Below are 21,410 nucleotides of genomic sequence, written 5' to 3'. Positions count from 1 at the left end.
AGTCAGTCCTATGGAGGATGAGAGGCCATATGGAAGGGAATTGAGGCACCCCAGGCAACAGCTAGCATCAACTGCCAGATATGAGGCCAGCTTGGATGTCTACCCCAGGTAACACCTCCAGTTCAGTATAGCTACATGAGTGAGCCCAAGTGAAACCAGCAGAGGAAGTTCCTAACCAATTCACAGAGCATACGACACAATAGTAATTGTTGTTTTAAGCCACTACATTTCAGAGTGGTTTGTTACACAACAATAGATAACTGAAATAGGGTCATTCCTATGATATCTTAGATTAAAATGCATTACCACGTTAGTTTACAGCTTGAGAAATTTAATATTTAAATCATATAGATAGTTCACCAATGAAGAACTGATAACAGATATATTAAAGATCAGCATTATGACACTCTAGATTTATGAGTAGAAATTCCAGTTAGTTTTGTAGGTAAAAATAATAACACAAATGATGTCTCTTGATTTTTTTTTTGTTTGAAACAGGGGCTTGCTGTGTTGCCCAGGCTGGAGTGCAGTGGTGCAATTATAGCTCACTGTAGCTTCAAAATCCTGGGCACAAGTGATCCTCCTGCCTCAGCTTCCCCATTAGTTGGAACTACAGGTATGTACCACCATGCTCAGCTAATTTTTTAAAAAAAATTTTGTGGAGACATGGTCTTTCTATGTTGCCCAGGCTGGTCTTGAACTCTTGGCCTCAAGCAATCCTCTCGCCTCAGCCCCCCAAACTTCTGAGATTACAGACATGAGCCACTGTAGCTGGCCTCCCTTAACTCTTCAAGATAAAATCCTTGAGTCCCTTGGTGTGGTAGATAGCTTCCAAGATGGTGCTTCATAATTCTCATTTCCTGGCACACATTCTCTTGGGAAATACTCTCCCACACTAAATTATGGTTGGCTGGTGTATCCATTAAAATATGAAAGAAGTGATGGTGTGTGACTTCTGAGGCTAGATTATAAAAGATATGGCAGTTTCTACCTTGGCTTCTCTCTTAGACCTCTTGCTCTTGGAGAAGCCAGCTGCCATGTCTTGAAGAAACTCACACAGCCCTATGGAGAGGAACACATAGTGAGGAATTGAGGCCTCCATCCAACTACCAGGCTCAACTTGCCAGCCATGAGAGTCTGCCATCTTAGAAGCAGGTACTTTAGTCTCAGACAAGCCTTCAGATGACTGTAGCCCTGGCTGACACTTTTTTAGATAGCTTTATTTACACTATAATTTATTTACCATAAAATTCACTAATTTCAAGTGTACAATTCAATGACTTCTAGTAAATTTACAGAGTTGCTCAACTATGACCATGATCTAATTTTAGAATATCATGCCAGAAACATCGTACCCATTTGCAGTTACTCTCAGTTCTACCTTCATCCCCACTCTAGTATTTATGACTACAGGTTTGCTTTTTCAGAAAATTTCATATAAATGAAATCATATAATACATGGTCTTCTGTGTCTAGCTTCTTTTATTTAGCATCTAGCTGACATTTTGACTGCAATCTTATGAGAGAGTCTGACCCAGATCCCAGCTAAGCTACTACTGAATTCTTGATCCATAGAAACTGTGAGATAATGAATGTTTATGGTTATTTTTGTCTACTACATTTTGGGCTAATTTTTTAAACAGTAATAGATAACTAGTACACATGGGTATGTGATACTGCTGGGAAAATAAGTCCTTCTGTTGTTCCATATGCCATTAAACCCAACCCCAAAGGTACAACATTTGTTACTACTAAGAGTTGTGGACACGATAAATTATATCTTGCAAATGTATTAGCATATTTTGTTAATAATACAAAACTACCACTTTTCCTAATTTTAAAAAGAAAGCCATTTCCAAATCAGAAGAAAGAATCCCCAATTTATTTTCAGTCTATGAAAAACTTTGGATGAACAAGGGAGAAAAGAAATTGTGGACAGTCCAGGATAGCTGGACCCAGCTATCCTGTTGGGTACTAAGGAAACCTGCCATATTAGTCTGGAATGAGTTTTGGTTGATCAGGTGGGGCAATAAAAGGTTCAGCTGTAATTCCAGGAGATTTAACTAGCCAGTTGCAACCCTGAGATATAGCTATCAAAAATTCATTTAAAGCAGCGGTCCCCAACCTTTTTGGCACCAGGGACTGGTTTCATGGAAGACAAATTTTCCATAATCTGGGCCCAGGGAGCGGGGGATGGTTTTGGGATGATTCAAGCGCATTACATTTATTGTGCAGTCAAACCTCTCTGCTAATGATAATCTGTATTTGCAGCCGCTCCCCAGCACTAGCATCACTGTCTCAGCTCCACCTCGGATCATCAGGCATTAGATTCTCATAAGGAGCTTGCAACCTAGAACCCTTGTATGCGCAGTTTACAGTAGGGTTCATGCTCCTATGAGAATCTAATGCCACCGCTGATAGAACAGGAGGCGGAGCTCAGGCAGTGATGTGAGCAATGGGGAGGGGCTGTAAATACAGATGAAGCTTAGCTTGCTCACTGACTACACTCATCTCCTGCTGTGCAGCCCAGTTCCTCACAGGCCATGGCCTGGGGTTGGGGACCACATATTTAAAGGATTCATAAGGGAAGAGAGGACCAGGTGCATGCAAGCTTTAGATTTAGAGTTTGATACTGAGAAGAAGACGGAAGAACCCCACAATTTCACAACCGTGTGACTAGGTCAAAACTTCATGGAATGCTGTAAAACAAGAGCAAAGTGTGAAATGGTTTAAATAATATGGAATTAGTAATGTTCTTGGCAATGATTTGTTGTTTGGTGATGATTTTGACTCAGTTTCTAATTCAAAGATTAAGCGAATTCATTTAGAATCTATTGGAATAGCAACAGTTATCAAGCTTTAAAAATATTTTGAGCGTAAAGATTAAAATCTTTATGACACTTAGAAACAGTGTTCACTTCTTGTTATATGGTTGTTTTTGCCAAAACATTAGCTTCTGTAACACATATTCAATTTTTCTTTTATTCAATATATATTAATATTTGGTAAAACATTTGCCTTTAGAATGAACATAACGTTGGAATTTCTTCAAATTTATTACTTTGCTGTAAGATTTGTTCCAGTTTTTGCTGAAATGTTTGTCTACATAAATTAAACCTTCATGTAAATGGATTTATTTAAATTTATTGTATTTAACTTCTGGCTTTATATACATTTTTACTGATACATTCTGTGTCTGTGTGTACAATATCGGAATTTTCTCAAATTTATTTCATACTGTGACATGCTTTCTAGTTGTTAGTAGCAAGATACAGCACCAGTATTTGCCTTCATGGTTCTTTATGCACAGCATGGGGCTTCATTTACTGATGATTTTTGTTTTGTTTTACTGTTTGCTCTATTTTCAGTATATATATAAGCTTTGTAGCTTAGTATCTTTATTCATGGTCAGTAGTATATAATTAAATATACAGAACCAGTGGTTTCCTAGAACTCAGTATACCGTACAAAGTTTACTGTATTTACGCGAACATGTAATACTTCTCTCCATAAAACCACAGTGAAATCATTTAAACACTTTCACAAATAATGAAAGGTACTTCTTTATCCCTTAAATTTTTCTTATAAAATTGGGTACTCTTATTCACATTCAAATATTATGTATTGTGCTTCCTTCAGCAGCATATATGTAAATCTTATATGTCAGCAAATAAAGTATTATGATTCAGGTACTAGAGAAAATCAGAAAGTGACCTGACTTAAAAGATCAAGGCTGTACTAGAGAAAATGGACATGCAAACAAATACATTGCTATGGGATATGTGATATGTGTGTTTTACAGAGTGTTTTGGACGGTTAGGAAGGTTTTACTGAATAGGTGACTTTTGAGCTAAACTGTGGTTTTTCAGGTCAACAAGGGGAGGCAGGGCATTCCAGACAGAGCAGAGAGCATGAATAAAGGCCAGGAAGTATGAAAGAACATAACATGCTCTGGAAATAGCATTAGCTTAGTGGGGCTGGAGCCTAGTGAGTGTGAGAAAACATCCCGAGATAAGGAAGGAAGATTAAGCAGAAACCAGACTGAACTGGGTTGTCAGCCAAGCTGAGTTTGGACTTCAAACTTTAGGGTGTGGGGAGCTACGACAGGATTTTATACACAGGAATTTTTCCTTTAAGAAAGTTTCTCTGGGCTGGGCATGGTCGCTCATGCCTGTAATCCTAGCAGTTTGGGAGGCCAAGGTGGGAGGATTGCTTGAGGTCAGGAGTTCAAGACCAGCCTGAGCAAGAGAGAGACCCCGTCCCTACAAAAAAAATAGAAAAATTAGATGGGGATAGTGGCGCACACATGTAGTCCCAGCTATTTGGGAGGCTGAGGCAGGAGGATTGCTTGTGCTATGATGACATCACTGCACTCTAGCCCAGGTGACAGAGTGAGATCCTGTCTCAAAAAAAATTTTTTTTTTTTTTGGATAGATCGGAAAGCAAAGAGATGGAAGGCAGTCAAATCGTTTGGGAGGCTATTACTGTAGTTAAATGAGAAATGATAAGATCTGAAATGATGGTAAAAAGCAGTGGAGATGATGATAAGGGGCATGAATTAGGGAACTTGATATGGGGGAGTGGGGAGAGAGAGAGACATGCCAAAACTGGCTCTGAGATTTCTAATTTGGGTGACTGTGGGAACAGTTATGCTGCTAAATGAGAAGGAAAAGGAAAATGCCCTAGGCCATTGGGAATTATCTTTGATTCCTCCTGCTCCTTTGCACTAAACAGATTACCAGCCACTGCCAAATCTTTGCCTCCAACCTCCCCCACCCTTCACTTTGTGCTTCAAAGGGCTACAAAGTAATCTTCCTTTTAAAGCAGCTCTGATTATATACATTTCTGCTCAGAAATATCTGAAGGACCCCCACTGCATGCAGAGTGAAATCTGGGGCTTCTTAGTGGAGCATTCAAGACTCCATATTCAGGCAGGCCAAGGTAATAAGACCACTTGGATACTTTTATCTCTTGCTAGCTGTTATTTCCCTTCCCCACCGTCAAACATTAATCTAATCTTTGTTCCTCTAACACATCCTGTCTACTGTTTTTGAATGCCGTGTTTCTCATCCATTTCAGTCTGTCAAAATTCTACCCAGTGTTTACGTCAGGTTATGTCTCCGTAACACTTTACCCTTTCCCTTAGTCAACACTATTCTTCCTCTTTTGTGGTACACAGACTTTCATATTCAATTCTAACACTTCTGGCGTTCTGCCTGGTTTTATAGATAGTTGTGTCTTGGTATCCCTTCTACTTGTCCTGTGATTTATGCACTGTACGGGCTAAAATATTTGCCATTAATGACCTGGAGCAGGGATCTGATCTCTCTACCAACCACTCAAAGTTTAGCAGACAGTCTGGAAAATCAGGCGATTCTGTGAATCCATGACATCACCCATGAAAAAAAAGAGTCCAGAGTCATTTGTCTCTAGAGGGGACCTTTTGCTGTCTAGAATAACCATGACACAAGGTGGGAGCAAAATAATTTGCTGTCAGGAGAGTACGGCTTCTCTGACAAGTCTCAAGATGCTTTTATTGTTTATGGAAAATAAAATATCTTATGCACTGAACTTTAAAAAAGACTGAAGGGCTCTACGATTTCCTGAGGTGGAATTTCCCGGTGCCTAGTGTCCTCCTCCTGAGGTCAGATGCACTGATCATTATACACTGTACTCTGGACTAGATTAAAACACACAGCACAACAGGCGCGCGGTCCCCGGCGTCGGACTGTTGCGAGATCCCGCACGACCTGCTCTCTACTCCACCCCGCCCTGGCGGCCGCAGCCCCAGAGGCTCCAAGGGAAAGCCCGCACGTCTGCGCGCGCAATCCCGGGACGGAGGGTCGGCGCGGCGCGGCGCGCTCAATTGCCCTGGAAACCACTGCGCGCGCACGCGCAAACGCGGGGCGGGAGGACTGAGCTAAGCGCTTAGCCGCGGGAGGAGGGCTTTACCCTCGACTGTCGCTCCCCGCTGGTGGGCGCGCGCGCGCCGCCCCTCTCCCTCGGGCGGAGCGTCCCTCCCAGCACGCGCCCGGCTCGCGCGTTCCCCTAGGCGCCCTCCCCCGCCTCATACTCACCCTTGCCCTCCTCCCTCTCGCATTTGTGCGCCGGTGCAGCAGGCAGTGGGAGCATCCGGGCATTTCCGCAGCTGAGCGGCGATCCGGGCGGCGGCGGCTGCGGTCGAGGATCTCCCATGGCAGGGATGAGGCGGGGGGAAGGCGAGAGGAGAGCGAAGCGTTAAGCCGGAGCCGCCGCGGGGCGGGGTGCTGAAGGAGGCGGAGAGGGAAGCGGCTCTCGCAGCTGGAGGAGGGCCGGGCGCGGGGCTCGTCGCCCCTCTCGCGCATTCCTCTGTCCAGCCCGGGCTCCGGAGATGCATCTGCATCAGGTCCTCACCGGGGCTGTCAACCCTGGAGACAACTGCTACTCCGTGGGCAGCGTCGGGGATGTCCCCTTCACGGTGAGCGGCGTCTGGGAGCCCGAGGGGGAGAGACCGGGGTCCAGACGCGAGGGCAGGGACCCCCTGTCCGGGGCCCACGTCTCCCCGGGAGGCTGTGAGATGTTGGTGGGCCCCACCCACGGCCCCTTTGCAGCCTTGGGGTTTAGTTTCCTTTGGGGGCCACAGGACTCTGCGTCCTGCGGCCAGTGTAGGAAATTACCCGTCAGGGGGAAGGATTAGGAATCCACCGCACTGCTCACCCTCAGCAAACGGGCCCGGGGTGACTGGACTGGAAGGTACCTCCTAGGGCAGCCTTTGGGTCTGCGGTGGAGGAAGGTGGTTGCAGCTGCTGAAACCCCAGAGCGTCGGTTTTGCACCTGCTCTAGGCGTGGAGGCGAAGAGATTTGGTCTTGGTCTCGGAGCGTGGAGGCGATGCTGCGCCTTGGCTCCCCCTGCCCGTTGTGCTAGGGCAGCGAGGAGCTAGCTACTGGAGCCTGTGGCTTTAAAGCTGACCCTGTGTATCTCCTGATATGCAGGATCTTGATTCCAGAAAGAAAATAGAAAAATTCATCTTCTGCTCCCGAAAGACTTAGAATTGAAAGGTCAGAGTAACAGTGGCCTGGCGAGCTATCTTATTTATCAGGAGGTCGCAGTTTAGTAACCATTCTAGGTAATATTTTAATCTGTTTGCAAAGTAGGCTGGTTTTTTCCTTTTTAAAGGCAATGGGAAATTTTTTTTGTTTGTGTGAGGAAAGTGTATGCAAACATAACATTTTAGATTAAATTCTAGATGACATAGACATGTTTCTCAAGGAGATTGGACTCATTAGTTCTTTTTGAGAATGGAATATTCAAGCCCTAGATCTTCTTTTATTCATAGGCAGACTCCCATAGAGTAACATGAGTTCTTTTTTTAAAATTAAATTTATACATGGTCCTTCTTAGAAAGAACTGTAGGCAACCAGACCTCTATTAAATACACTTTGTTATTGATAAACATTCTGTTTGATAAAATTGGAAAATGCATAGTGGTATGCTTTTTAGACAAGGGGGAGCACTTTGATCGGATGTCTGCTTTCCAACAGCATGTTTTTAAAACTGCAGAAAATAAAAAAGCTTCAGCAAAACTGCAGAATCATTACGTAGCAGTGCATTCTGGAACAGAATTTATCTATTTTTTAATGTTTTGTGATACATTAAAAATAACCCCACAAGATTGCTTTTTGGCCATTTTAATTTTTAAATGTAGCCAACTTGGCTTTGCTTCAGTTTAGAATGAACCCTTTAAAAACAGAATTTGCCTGACTTATATTGTTACACCTATCACTATCAACGGTGCCATCTGTGTTTTGTGTACACGTGACTTAAAAGATCCGTATGGAATTGAGCTTGGATTTCAAGTGTGTGGAGAATCTTTGGGGGATTAGAGAGAAGAAATTTTTCTGCTCCCCACTTGTGTAGATAGGGAGGAAGTTCCCCAGGGTTAGAAGAACAGGCTTCCTCCGTCAAGAAACAGATATGGATCCTTTGGTTATGAAGTATCTTCCCACTATGATGCTGGTGGTAGTTTATTGCTTTTATCTAAAGTGGAGTGTTGTCTCACTGCGGAGCTGGTATATAGAGCTAAGCAGGTTCAGATGCAGTCTGGAAAAGGCGGTATAAGAACTGTTAGTGCTGTGCAGGTGTGATTCAGATCTTTTTCCACCTCCCTAATTCAACCTGTCACCAGGTCTAGCTGACTCCCTGCAGTATCTATCAGATTTACCCCTTTTGATGTCCTTAGTCACCACCTTATTTTAGAATCTTATTTGTATTACTTAATATGAAAGCTTTCAAACTAGATTTCCTGACACTCATCTTTGATCACTTCAGTTCATCCTCCACACAGCTGCCAGGATAATTTTCTTCAAATACCATTTTACCATATCACTCTTGGCTTAAGAATATGTAGTTGTTCCTAATAGCTGTATTAGGAAATTTAAACTTGTCAAATATTCTCCTGCTATCTTTGACTTTATATTCGATTAAATGTACTCCTTACCTTGGCCTCTATGTTACATATCGATCTTACTTTAGCCTGTATTTTTACGTTGTAACAACAGAGTCCTTGCTTTTCATCTTCCCAAATTCGGCTCAAAATTTAACTGATGTAGGATGCCTACCTGTGACAGTTATTTTGGCCTTCTCGCAAATGCAAATACAAACCCATTTTGCACACCATTTCATTTTAATACCTTAGTTTTGAATGCAGTGATCTAGTTATAGTTTTGCCATGAACTAGAAATGACCTTTTGGGCTCTATAAAAAATAGATTTGCTTAAAAAAAGTGAGAACAAGCTGTTTGCAAGCACTGTGGAATCAACTAACAAATACCTGAATGCCTATGTTTGTGTAGTAAAAATAAAAATAAAAAGCAAAGCTCTGCTTCATAGAGCATGCCACTTGATTTTTAGAGCAATCAAATGAACAAGCTGGGTTAGATGACTAAAAAGGGAAAAAAAGTCAGGACGGGGATGTAGGTCTTGTGACTTCTCATCTGGCCGGCTTTTCTTGGTAGTATGTTTCCTTCTTCTCAGAGTGCGTGCTCTGAAGAGTGTGTGTGTATATGTGGGTGGGTGGGTGGGGAAGGCCTTCTGGACATAGTTGGTGTAGAAGGAAAGACTGTCTTATAGCTAGCCAATGGTTCTTAGCTGATGGTGTATTTCATGATAACTTGAGAACCTTTTAAAAATAGGATAGATTATTTCAGAGTCTATAAACTGGTAAATTTTGTTTTTTAAAAATTTTTTACCTTGCTAATTGACTTTGCAATAATATAAACTGTTAAATTTTGAAGAATGGGATTGTTCTAAAAGGATTTTGAGTTTATGATATTGTAATTGAAGAACGGTGTCTTATGTATTTCCCTGGGCACAGTGGGTGGTGTGATTGGCTGGGCTGTGAATGACTGCTTGATGATGTCATGATGTTCCAGTTTGTGCTATATTGACATGATGGTGCAGTTTGTAATGGACAGTCCCAGTTGATGTGTATAGTTTTAGTGGTAACATGTAAGCTATGATGGTTTTCACTTGTGTTTTGGTGGTTACAGCTGTTTTTCTAAACAGTCAATTGTGATTTTGTAAATATAGTTCTATATGTCACGTTTTAAAACATCACCTTTTGATCATTTTGTTCTTTTCAATGTATGATCTAAGTTCTGGAAGTTATCCTGCAATAAGTCAGATCCTGGATAGTCCAAGGAGATGATCTTCTACCATGTATGAGCTTTATTATACTTTATTTTGTCTCTAAGACATTTTCAACTATTTTGCTATTTAAGACATTTCTAACTACTTTTAGATAAGTGAATGTTTTGAGGCTTTATGCAACAGATATTATAAATTTCTCATTATATATATTGTTTATTTTTCTGAAAAGTAGTCCTTAGCAGTTTTTTTCTTTTCTGTAAATATTAAAATATTAATGAAAATAATGATGGCACATGATGATTCTTAATTAAAAATTTTCACCATTTGGCCATAAGGCATGCAGACTGCATTTTCAGATGTTTATGGGCAGTTGATGTTATTCCAATTTGACATGAATTCAACACATTGATCAAAGTTTACAAAAATTTGTAAGTCATTTGCATTCTTATGGAATTTATAATATATTGGCAGAGATTAAAAATGATGTACATAATTGTAACATAAGGCAGGTAGAAGAGATCTCATGTAGTTGGGAAGATAAAAGGTTTCACAGAAGATTGACATTTGGAAAGGCAAGAACAACAGAAGCCAAGGAGTGGCATAATACAAACGATAAATTATTGAGTGAATATTCTCTTCACAAAAGTGATTTAACCACAGGACTTCTTTATTAAATAACAAACGCCCTTAGAATGTTGAAAAATATAATTTTCAAGTATTACCCATAGCTTTTTAGGAAAACATATCTGGTATTCTGACATTTCTTCATTTTTATTGTTGATTTTGTTTTTTATTAAAGAACCATCAAAAAATTGATAATGAAAAACTGTCCATTTAAAAATTATAAGTTAATGTTATATGACCTCTTTTTTGGCATTTAGATACGAGTTTTTTTTTTTTTTTTAGATTTCTTTGTCCACGTTGAGAATAGATATGTTTTAACTGTACTGTATTACAACATTTGAGTCCTAGAATTACGGCAACACCAAACTTTGAAATGATCAATCTGTTTATAAATTTACCAAACATTTGTTGAACACATAGGTGTGCTAGGCTTTGTGGGGATTCGAAAAAAAAAACAACAACAAAAAGATCTAATCCTGATTTCAGGGAGTTTATTAAAGAAGTTTAGGAACTTAGTAATCTAATAGGAAAGTAAGACATGTATCTAACCACAGCAGGCCAGCTGTGTAGTATTACTAGGCACTTCAGTTCTTACAGGAATTCAGAAAGAAAACGAGATCCTTTTTGGCCAGAGGAATTAGGGAGTTGGACAGAAAAATACTTCTATACTAGCTGGTTATAAATATGTGTAACAACTCATACACCTGTTGACAACGCTGCTGAGAGTAAAGGTAAAGACAAGTCAAGAATTTAGAATGGACTTGTTTTCCAAGAGAAGTTAGCCTGTTCTTGGAGTGTAGCTTCTTGTTTATTTAAATTGATATGTTTCAAAGTTTGTGGACTTGTGCTTAGTGTTAGCCTGTATGTCAGTGTGAGGTCATGTAAGTTCTTACTTATGTGCCTGTGTAGATTGTTAATTAGCCTTCCTGCTGTGGTGAGAAGACTCCTAGCAACTACCCATACACTCTGGTAGGGTTCTGAATAATGCCTAACCAAAAAATGGGGGGACAGACATCAGCTACTTGTGTAATCTTGACTAGATCACTTAAACATTTTTAGGTCTTTCATCTGTAAAACGAAGTTCTTCAAGATCTCTTTAAGTATTTAGAACTTGATTGAAAATTATATGGACTTCTCTAGAGATTTCCAGGGACCAAAAGAGAAAATGGGCCAGAAACATAAAGTGTTTGAAGATAAACATAAAGTGTTGAACATAAAGTGTATTGAAGTTACAGGTCTGGAGTCTTTGTTGTGTATTGCCTATCCCCTTGTATTTATAAGACTGTTGATCAGACTTCACAGTCAGGGAGCCTGACCCCCTTTCTGGCTCAGTAAATAGGCCATTCAGAGCATTTATGAAGGAGTGGATCTAGGAGTGAGTCTTCTTTGGGCTCACAGCTGAGGACGAGGCTCTTGTTTATGATTGTGTCCTCGGCAGCTGGCAGGTAATAGTTGCCTGGGACTGTTACAGTACACTATATAGTGGCAGATAGGGCCGATGTGATGGTGTTCGGGTTGCCCTTAGGCAGCCCCTCTCCCTCTGATATCTTTACTCCTTTACTTTCTGTTCTTAGGATTTGAGGTATTTAAAAGATTACTTTAGAACTTTTTCAGATTATCTTAACTTGGATCGTAGGAAATTTTTAGAGCATATCAGAATTTCAGTATTTAATTATCAAAAAGAGCACAGAATGTTGGGTAACAACCATAGTGGCATAGTGGAAAAACAAGTCATGCCTAACCAATTTAATTTCCTCTATGATAGAAAGCAAAGCAGTATTTAAAAGGAGATAATAATAGAGAATATCTGCAATTTGGATTTAGTAAGGCTTTTCTAGCTTGTCAATTATTTTTTTAAAACAAGTTTGGAAGCCAAATATTTTAGTAGAAATTTTAGGGTTTCAATCTTTTTGAGTTTGTAGGATGCTTTTGCATTATTATTAGTGCTCTAGAACACCAATCCATGATGTAACAAAATAGGACCTATTCGTTGAGGGAACAGGTACAACTTATACAGGTGGTATGGTTATATTTTCTGTCTCTTAAAGATAGCTCATGTAACCCTAGGACTTGATGTAGATATGTGAAACCAATTACCTGCACTTTTTATTCTCAAACCTTATCATTTTGATTGCTGAGGGCTCTTTTAATGCTCCCCACCTCCAATCCTAAACACTTAAAAAAAGTGATGGCTCAATTCACAATTGCAAAGATGTGGAAACAACCCAAGTGTCCGTCAATACATGAGTGGATTAATAAAATGTCATATATGTATACCATGGAGTACTATTCAGCTTTAAGAAACAATGGTGAGGCCGGGCGCGGTGGCTCACGCCTGTAATCCTAGCACTCTGGGAGGCCGAGGCGGGCGGATTGTTTGAGCTCAGGAGTTCGAGACCAGCCTGAGCAAGAGCGAGACCCCGTCTCTACCAAAAATAGAAAGAAATTAATTGGACAGCTAAAAATATATAGAAAAAATTAGCCGGGCATGGTGGCGCATGCCTGTAGTCCCAGCTACTCGGGAGGCTGAGGCAAGAGGATCGCTTGAGCCCAGGAGTTTGAGGTTGCTGTGAGCTAGGCTGACGCCACGGCACTCTAGCCCGGGCAACAAAGTGAGACTCTTGTCTCAAAAAAAGAAACAATGGTGATATAGCACCTCTTGTATACTCCTGGATAGAGCTGGAATGCATTCTACTAAGTGAGGTATCCCAAGAATGGAAAAACAAGCACCACATGTACTCACCATCAAATTGGTATTAACTGATCAACACATAAGTGCACATATAAGAATAACATCTATTGGATGTTGGGCAGGGGGCAGGGGGGAGGGGGGAGGAGGGAGGAGGGGACGGGTATATGCATACACAAAGAGTGCAATGCGCACCACCTGAAGAAAGGACATATTTGAAACTCGGACTTAGGGGGGAGGGGGGGCAAGGGCAACATACGTAACCTAAACATCTGTACCCCCGTAATATGCTGCAATAATAAAAAAAAAGTGATGGTTATCTTATATCTCTCAGATGGAGAAGTCAGTAGGCAAAAGGGTCAGCTGAATAGAGTCAGGCTCCTCTAAACATTGTACGTGGTAATTTGGTGGGGTGATTTTAAGGATATAAATAATACCCACATAAGTGGATTATCATTGGAGGTAAGTTCCTTTAGGTCTATTTTCTTCACTATTTCTAAAAATTGAGTCCTCTTGGGGAGTAATAACTTTTAATTCATACTAAATTGTTGTTTTCCTCCTGTGATTTTAGGAGAAACTCAGGAAACTGGAGACCATAAGTACATTTTGCAGGTGGTCATAGACAGATGCAAAAAACTCATAAAAATTTAGGCTTAGACTCAGTTCACGGATACATGTAGCTCATATAATAGCTATAGTTCAAGAACAAAATGCGAGATGTTTTCTTCAGAGTAAATGACTTTGGTTTTGTGCTAGCAACTTCTTCACATCATCTCTGGCCTTGATGGTATCTATACTTAAGAGGATCTAAGCAGGAGGAGGTAAATTATTATCACGTACCCTACACATAACATCTTCCATCATTCCTTTTATGTGGATGAATGGTTAGTGTTTCCAGGAAAGGCCACTTCCTCCATTTATCCTGGTTGCTCTAAACTGGGGATGATTCTTTCCCCCAGGGTACATTTGGTAATTTCTGGAAACGTTTTTGATTGCCCTAACTGGAGGTGGGGGTTTGGTACTGGCGACTAGTGAGGAGTGGCCAGAGATTTTGATAAACATTCTATAATGCACAGAGCAGCCCTCCACGATGAATTATCCAGCCCAAATGCCAGTATTGCGAAGTTTTGAGAAACTCTCATTTATACCCTAGGATTCCCATCCCTCCTTCCTACTCTGGGGCGTGGCTCAGCAGTTTCCCCTTCTCTCTTATTAAATTGCTTTTTCCCACTCTACTGAAATACTTTCTTCATGTAGCTCTTCCAGATTTGCATATCCAACTTTTTCTTTGACATCCCCTTCTTGAATGTCTAATAGCTATAACAGAGTCCCTAGCCTCATAATATTTTCCTCCTTCAGCCTTCCCCCAATCAGTAAATGGCAACTTCATTTTTTTAGTTCCCTTGTAATCTATCTTTTGTATTCCATTTATATTGTGTATTTAATAGCAAATTCCATTGGCTATACCTTCAACATGCATCCAGAATCTGACTACTTCGCACCTTCTCTGTTGCTATCACCCTGGTCCAAGACACCGTCATTTCTTTCCTGGATATGGCAATAGGAACTTAAATGGTCCTCCTGCCTTTTTTGTCTAGTCTGTCCTCCTTCAGTTTATTCTCAACTTAGTAGCTAGAATGATCCTGTTAAAATATAAATCGAATCTTGTTAGTCCTTGTACAAAACTTTCAAATGACCTTTTTTTAAAACTCAGAATAAAAGCCCAAGTGCCTTCAATGCCCTTTATTGTTTTTTCCTTAGCACCTGGAATAGAACCTGGTACAAAAAAGTACTCAATAAGTTAGTAAGTGGAAAGGGCACTTAGTGTAATACACAACATTCTTACAGTAAACACAGGGATCTTTTCATAAGACTATTTTTATAAAACTTTTTGATATAGGTCAGTGGCATTAAGTCATCTTTAGAAAAATCAATTTTATAGGAAGGGTCAGAGAGAGCTGATATAATACAGTCCAGGTGTAAAGCTCTGCTTTCGGGATTAATCCAAGGATATATATTAATGTATCAAGAGGAATTGATAGACTCTATACCCGTCAGGTAGTTCTCAAATTTTCCTCAATTATGTTTTTGAAAGACTTCAATATGTAACAAATTGGAAATTAATGTGACATACCTGGTGCATAGAGATTTTGTATTTTAAGAGTTTAAGAATTACATGTTGTATCAGTCTGCTAGGGCTGCTATCACAAAATACCACAAACTGGGTGGCTTAAATAACAGAAATTTATTTCCTCACAGTTCTGGAGGTTGGAAGTCCAAGAGCAAGGGTGTCAGCAGATTTGGTTTCTCTTGAGGACTTTCTCCTTGGCTTGTACGTTGCCCTCTTGCTGTGTCCTTATATGGCTTTTCCTCTGCGTGCATGCACTCTTGGTGTCTCTTCCTCTTCTTATAGGGACATTAGTCTTACTAGATTAGGCCACACCCTTATGACTTCATTAAACCTTACCTCTTAAAGGTCTTATCTCCAACTACAGTCACATTGGGGTTAGAGTTTCAACTTATGAATTTTGGGGGGAGACAGTTCAGTCCATAACATGTTTTAATAATAATAATCAGCTGAGCTGGGCCTGGAATTGAAAATTGAGGAAACTAGCAAAGACATATGATTGATGTGGCCACCCTACTTGGTGGTAATTTGAACTCAGCCAAAGGAATACTCTTGGATAGAAGCAAGATTGTCTTAAAGTAATTTTAAGAATATGCTCATACATAGGCAAATGGACCATTCAAACATGGCCATGATGATTTTATGCTGGACATATTTTATACAGATATAATTAAAAGTCCAATTTGGTCATTAAAAGCAAACAGCAAAAACCATAAAGAATTCAGATTTTATTGTTTTAAAAAATTAACATGATATTTGTATTGTAAAAAACTTATAATTCAAACAATGTTGAAATATAGAAAGTAAAACTGAAAGTTTCCAATTCCCAGAAGAATTTTGATTAGTATAACTTTCTGGTTGTCCTTAATTCTAAAAATATGAGTGCCTAGGCATCATGCATACCTTCCAAGGAAAACTAGCTACTAAAGTGCACCGTTGTACAAAAGGACATGGTGTATGTTGTTATTAGCTATAAATTAGTTAAATTGGGGATCATCTACCACAGTGATGATTTTGGCTATAAAATAATTGAATTGTAGCCTTTCTGTTTGACAGTATTTAATAGTGCCATCTGTATATGGTTGGTATGTAGAAAACAAGGCAATTTTTTTAAGTAGTAGGATTAATATTTGTCTTGTATGTTAAATTGGTACCTGAACTCAAATCTGTTTTACAACTTTAGTCTATTACTCCTTTATTTTATAGATAAGAAAACTAATACTCTTGAGAAATTAAATGATTTAATGAAGGACACATAGCTAGAACTGTGGCAGCATTAAGACTGGAACCCAATGCTCCTGTCCTTATTTCCCTGTTTAAAATTTAAAAAGTAACATATGCCCTTGTAGATAATTTGAAAAATGCAGAAGCAAGATAAAATCATTTATAATGGCATAATGCAGAGAGAGATTACCCCACTTACCATTTCGGTAAGTTGAACCGAGGCCTCATGGAGGAAGCTTATATTATAATTGATTTGAGAATGTTTACCTGTACTTTTTTTTTCTTGAATGAGTTTTGGGTAGTTATTTTTCTAAAAATTTATTTTATGTAGATTTCCAAAGTTATTAGTATAAAGTTCACAGCAACATCTTAATATCTTTTTAAAATCTGCAGCATCTGTATTGCTTCCTTTTTCATTACTGTCATTGGTTATTTGTGCCTTCTCTTTTTTTCCTCAACAGAGGTTTATCAACTTTATTAATCTTTTTAAACAACCACTTTTAGCTTTACTAGTTTTTTTCTATTATATATTTTCTCTTTTAATAATCTTTATTCGTATTCCCTTTCTTCTATATTATTTTGATTAATTTTGCTATTTTTTTCCCTAACTTGTTGAGATAAATGCTTAGCTCATTTCAGTTTTTCTTCCTAATGTATGTGTTTAAGAAAATTTGGTCTTTGTGTTTGTCATGCTTCTAAAAAAGAAAAAAAAAAAAAAAAGAATGTAAGTTTTCCTCCAAGATCTACATTATCTGCATTCTACAAAGCTGTTTTTTAAGTCATGAACCCCTAAGTAATTTAGAAGTATATTTCTAAATTTTTAAATATATGGGACTTTTAAAGTTATAATTCTGCTTACTAATTTCTAGCTTTGCTGCATTGTGTCCAAACAAAATACAGGATATACTTCTAATCTTTTAAAGTTTGTTGAAATTTCAGTTGGTCAATTTTTATAAATGTTCCATCATGCTTAAAGAAAATATGTCCCTGAAGTTGTTAAGTATAGTGTTCTACATGTCTTTTCAGTCAAGTTTGTTAATCATATTTAAATCTAAAACTTTACTGCTTTTCTGTCTGCTTATTCTTTTACTGAGATATGTGTTAATATCTATGACTATGGATTTATCACTGTCGTCTTATAGTTTTGTTAATTTTTGTTTTATTTGTTTGTCCTTGCAAATTTAAAATTCTATTTTCCTGGAGAATTGACCTGTTTATCATTAGGAAGTAGTCACCCCTTTTTAAAAAAAATTTCTTGCAATGCTTTCTGCAGTCTACCTTATCTAGCATCAATATAGCTTTATCAGCTTTCTTTTGGTTAGGATTTGTGCAGTTTATCTTTTTTCATCCTTTTCGTTTCAACTTTTCTGGATAGTTATGTTTCGGATCTCTGTTTTAAACACAGTCATGTGTTGCTTAACAACTGGGATACATTCTGAGAAATGCGTTGTTTAGGTGATTTTCTCGTTGTGCGAGCATCATGGAATGTACTTACACAAACCTGGATGGTATATACCCTATTGCTTCTAGGCTAAAAACTTGTGCTGTATATTACTGTACTGAATACTGTAGGCACTTATAATATGATGGTAAGTATTTGTGTGTCTGAACATATTTAAACATAGAAAAAGTATAGTAAAAATACAGTATTGTAATCTTAAGGGACCACCCTTGTATATGTGGTACCTTATAGAGACAGAGTCTTCATATGCTGCCCAGGCTGGTCTTTAACTCCTGGTCTTAAGCAAGACCCTCAAAGTGCTGGGATTACAGGCATGAGCCATTGCGCCCAGCTACCTTCTGTCTCTTTTAGATTAGCGAATACTCTCAGGACAAAGTGGCTTTCACTGCTGAGCACAACCCTGTGTTCTCCTTTTCTCCTAGTTGTTGGCCCACTAATTCCTCATTTTTTTTTCTTTAGTGCTTTGATACTAAGATGTTTTTATATATTTTACGAAGCTTTTTTTTGTTTTGTTTAGATTTAGACCCTGTGGTTCATTTTGAACTAATTGTTGTATAAGGCATAAGGTTAGATTGAGGTTTTTCTTTTTTTTTAGTATATGAGTGTTCAATTGTTCCAATACCATTTGTTGAAAAGTTATCATTTCTCCAGTTTCTCCATTGAATTGCCTTTGCACTGTTGTCAAAAATCAATTCACTATATTTGTGTAGGTCTATTTCTGGAGTCTGTGTTCCACTGATCTATGTGTCTCTCCCTTTGCCACAATGCCACTTTCTTGGTAACGTACTTTATAAGTTTTTTAAAATATTTTTTCTCTTTTTAAGAAAGATTCTGAACATAGTAAGTTTTATAATTGGGTAGTGTGATTCCTTCAACTTTCTTCTCTTTTTCACAATTGTTTTAGCTATTCTATTACCTTTACCTTTCCATTTAAATTTTAGGATCAGTTTGTCTATGTCTATTAATACAACAAAAATCCTGCTGGGAATTTGATTGTCTTTCTGTTAAATCTGTAGATCAGTTTGAGGAGAATTGACATCTTTATAATATTGAGGTTTCCAGTTATGAACATGATATGTCTCTATATTTATTTAAATCCTCTTTGATTTTTTGTTATCAATGTTTTATACATATAGATCCCATACATGTTTTATTAGATATACAAAAGTATTTAATTTTTTGGAGCTATGTTAAAATGGTATATTTTTAAAAATTTTATTTTCCAGTTGTTCATGGCCAGTATATAGAAATACTATGATGTTGTGTGTTGATTTTGTATCCTGTGACCTTATTAACTCTAGGAATTATTTTATTTTTTTGGAAGTTCTTTGGAATTTCCAGTGTAGACCATTCATGCTAGTTAACAAATTGGACATTTTGATTTCTTCCTTTCTAATCTATGTGTGTTCCTTTTTTTTTTCCTTGTTATTGGCAATAGTAGGTTTTGTAGATTTTGTTTTGTTTCTTTTGTAGATGTCCTTTATAAGGTTGAGAAAGTTCCCTTCTATTCCTTATTTGCTAAAAGTTTTTATCATAGAGAGATCTTGAATATTGTCAAATGCTTTTTCTGCATCCATTGATATGGTCATGTTTTTTCTTTAGATTATTAATACGTGGATTACAGTGATTGAGATTTGAAAATTGAATCAGCTTTGTATTACTGGTTTAAGCCCTACTTTGTTGTGGTATATTATTATTTTTATTTGTGGCTGGATTTTATTTGCTAATATTTTATTGAGCATTTTTGCATCTACATTCATTAAGAATATTAATCTATGTATTTTCTCCTTGTACTATTTTTTGTCTGGTTTTGATTTTGGTAACGTTGTAATGCTAGTTCCATAAAATGAGTTTGGAAGTATTTCATCCGGTTCCATTTTCTGTCAGGAGTATATGGAATTGGTATCATTTCTTCTTTAAATCTTCATATACTTAGTAATTTTATATTGTATCCTGGAAATTTATTTTTTATTATGTTATGAGATTCTGGGTCTCTTGTAAATCCTACGGTGAATGTTGATATTTTTGTTTTAGCAAGAATAGATGTGTTTGGGTTCGGGTCGAAAGTTTTTACCAGCCTTCTATTTCTACGGGTTGTAGTTTCAACGTCAGTTTAGTTTTCAAAACCTTAGTACTAGTTGGATATACTGTTTCTTGTGTGTGTGCCACCTAGTGGCTAGTATGGGACCTGGGCAGTAGTGCCTCTCCTTGTAGTTGGTTGTCAAGGCCTTTGCTCAGCTGTTTAAGGTAAGATCCATGAGTATGCGTCCTGGGGATGAGCCCAGGAGTTTACAAACCAGTTTATTTGCGTCGCTTCTCTGAGCTCTTTCCTTCTGTGATTTCCTTGGTACTTTCTGGTTTCCTGGAACTCCTCTTTGTGGTTCTCTGGCTGGAAAGTTGAGACTTTAGTTACATTGCTCTGCACTTCCTGTAACCGTTACCTGTGTTCAGTGCTAAGTAACTGTAGGGAAAGAAAAAAGTAATGTGGATTCACCTCACTCTCTTGGGATCATAGCTCGCAAGAGTAGAGCTGTGGGATTATTTGGGGCCTGGGATATGAGAAAATAGAGAAAAGAAAAAAAAATAAATAGAGAATTTTTCTCCCTTTTTTTGAACATTGAGTCTCTTTCCCACTCCTTGAGCCAAAAGTAAATTGATTCCCCTGGAGCTGTCTCTTTTTGCTTCTTGATTTCATTCTGACTTGAGTCCAGGTTGGTAGACACCAGAGTGAAAATGGGAAGCTCTGTGCTGGTACAGTGGACTTCAAACTCTGTTCTTTCCTAGTCCACCTGATACCATTTTTTAAAGAGAGAGTCCTCAAATAGCTATTCTATACATTCTGTCCATGTTTTATGACTGCATTAAGTGTGAGAGACATCATTTATTGTGGTTGCTTCGTCTTACTTGGAACTGGAACTCTGATGTAATATTTCATACCATCAAAAAAATATCAAGGACTTAGCAATAAACCTAATGATGGATGTGTAAGAGTTTTATGGGCAAAATTAATAGAACTTTATTGAGAGACTTAAAAGGGCATAAATACAATGTTCATGGACTGGAAGATATACTACAGTAAAGATATTAATTATTTCCAAGCTAATTTATACCTTTGATGCATTCCCAATTAAAATTTTATGGAAATAGGGTCAAGAATAGATAAGGCAATCTTGGAGAACAATAAAGTAAGAAGACTTGTACCGACTCAAGACTTACAAAGCTGTACTCGTTAGGATAGTGTGGTGGTAGCCTAAAGACAAATACATGAAAATAAACACCAGAAACAGACCCACACATTTATTGATGTTTGATTTATATTAAAGATGACATGGTAGAGTAGCAGCACAGAATGGTTAAAAGCTTAAAAGTTCAGAGGGGTCTCAGAAGTGATCTAGTCAAAATCTTTCATTTGGCTATTGAAGGAAACATCTATAGAAAGAGTATGGTTTGCTCATTTTTAAAGTTAGGTTTTCAGGAATGTACTATTTTCACCATATTGCAAGTATTAGAAGTTTAATTACAATTTAATAGTTTAATCATATTGTTTAAATAAACTTTTTGTGAACACTATTATGACCATCTTTCTCAAAAGAGCAACATTTAGGTTAAGTGGTTTTCTGGAAGTTTCCAGTAGTTACAAAACAATTCATAGTTGT

The 21,410-nt window shown here is 38.2% G+C and overlaps 1 protein-coding gene across 1 annotated transcript in view; it reads left to right on the top strand.

Moving 5' to 3' along the window:
* Positions 1 to 6,370: 6,370 nt before the first annotated feature.
* Positions 6,371 to 21,410, top strand: part of DMXL2 (Dmx-like 2) — a 181,885-nt gene continuing 166,845 nt past the window's right edge. Inside the window, exon 1 of the mRNA XM_012658020.1 lies at positions 6,371 to 6,457. Coding sequence (XP_012513474.1) covers positions 6,371 to 6,457 — 87 coding nt within the window. The remainder of the gene's footprint in view (positions 6,458 to 21,410) is intronic.

This window comes from Propithecus coquereli, unplaced genomic scaffold (genome assembly GCF_000956105.1).
Source record: "Propithecus coquereli isolate 6110/MARCELLA unplaced genomic scaffold, Pcoq_1.0 Scaffold57, whole genome shotgun sequence".
Lineage (NCBI taxonomy): Eukaryota > Metazoa > Chordata > Mammalia > Primates > Indriidae > Propithecus > Propithecus coquereli.
Note: the sequence above shows the minus strand (reverse complement) of the source record. Positions and strands in the feature narration are given on the sequence as shown.